Source organism: Charadrius vociferus, unplaced genomic scaffold (genome assembly GCF_000708025.1).
Source record: "Charadrius vociferus isolate BGI_N301 unplaced genomic scaffold, ASM70802v2 scaffold278, whole genome shotgun sequence".
Classification (NCBI taxonomy): Eukaryota; Metazoa; Chordata; class Aves; order Charadriiformes; family Charadriidae; genus Charadrius; species Charadrius vociferus.
The window spans coordinates 623,926-624,833 of NW_009649705.1; the positions used below are offsets into that span (position 1 = coordinate 623,926).

General features: G+C 52.3%; 1 protein-coding gene across 1 annotated transcript in view; it reads right to left on the reverse strand.

The window, feature by feature from the left end:
* Nucleotides 1-355, reverse strand: part of SHISA2 (shisa family member 2) — a 3,927-nt gene extending 3,572 nt beyond the window's left edge. Inside the window, exon 1 of the mRNA XM_009890637.1 lies at nt 277-355. Coding sequence (XP_009888939.1) covers nt 277-355 — 79 coding nt within the window. The remainder of the gene's footprint in view (nt 1-276) is intronic.
* Between the last annotated feature and the right edge of the window lie 553 nt (nt 356-908).

The window sequence follows — 908 nt, forward strand, 5'->3', positions numbered from 1 at the left end:
GGCCCCGCGCCCCCCCTCCGCCCGCCGGCGGGGACCGGGGCGTTTGCCACTTAACCTTGCCCTTTTTCCCCCCCAAATTTGAGGCCTTTCCGCCTTCTGAAGCCAAAAGCGCGGCCGCCCCGGGAAAGCGCGAATGCCAGGTTTGATTTGGCAGTCTTGGGGTGGGGGGTGAGGGGGCTGTTCCGAGGTTTTTCCTGCAAAAAAATCCGGTCAACTCGGAGCAAAGCGGGAAAGAAGAGTGGTTGAAATGGCAGCGGAGGGGATGAGGATGTTTACGGCGCTGGCGCTGCGAGAGCGATAGCCGGTGGCGGGAGCGGGATGCTCGTCCTTGCAGGCAAAGCTGCCACGGGATCATCGTCACTGACTGTGTAAGACTGGTGTCTTCTCACCAGGTAAATTCATTCAGTGACTGCATTGACAGAGCGTCTCCTTTTTATAACGAAGGCATTTTGAGCCGGTCCCTCGACTGATGGGAATTTTTCAGAAGTATTTATGTGCCTTCAGAGCACGGTGATTTGCTTCCCTGAGGTTTGCAAGGCCTCGTGTGCTAAAGCCCCTTGCAAATACAACTGCTGCTGCTTCGAAAAAAAAAAAAAAACCAAAACCCATGATCAGAAATAGAAAAGGCACGAAAAGAGAGGTAAGACAAAAGCAGCTCCTAGTTCAACGGGGGGAAAACCAAGGGACAGTCCTCCTTGCCTCTGAGCTGCGGAACCGGTCACAGTGAGGTACCACAAACGTTTATCGGGGCTGGTTGTGCCAGCACGCATTGGACAGGAGGGAAAGAAGAGAAAGGACAAATTAGAGGAAGCTGTAACAATGCTAAGTAAGAAACAACAGCCCCTCTTGGAAAGAAGAGAAAGGACAAATTAGAGGAAGCTGTAATAATAAGTAAGAAACAACAGCCC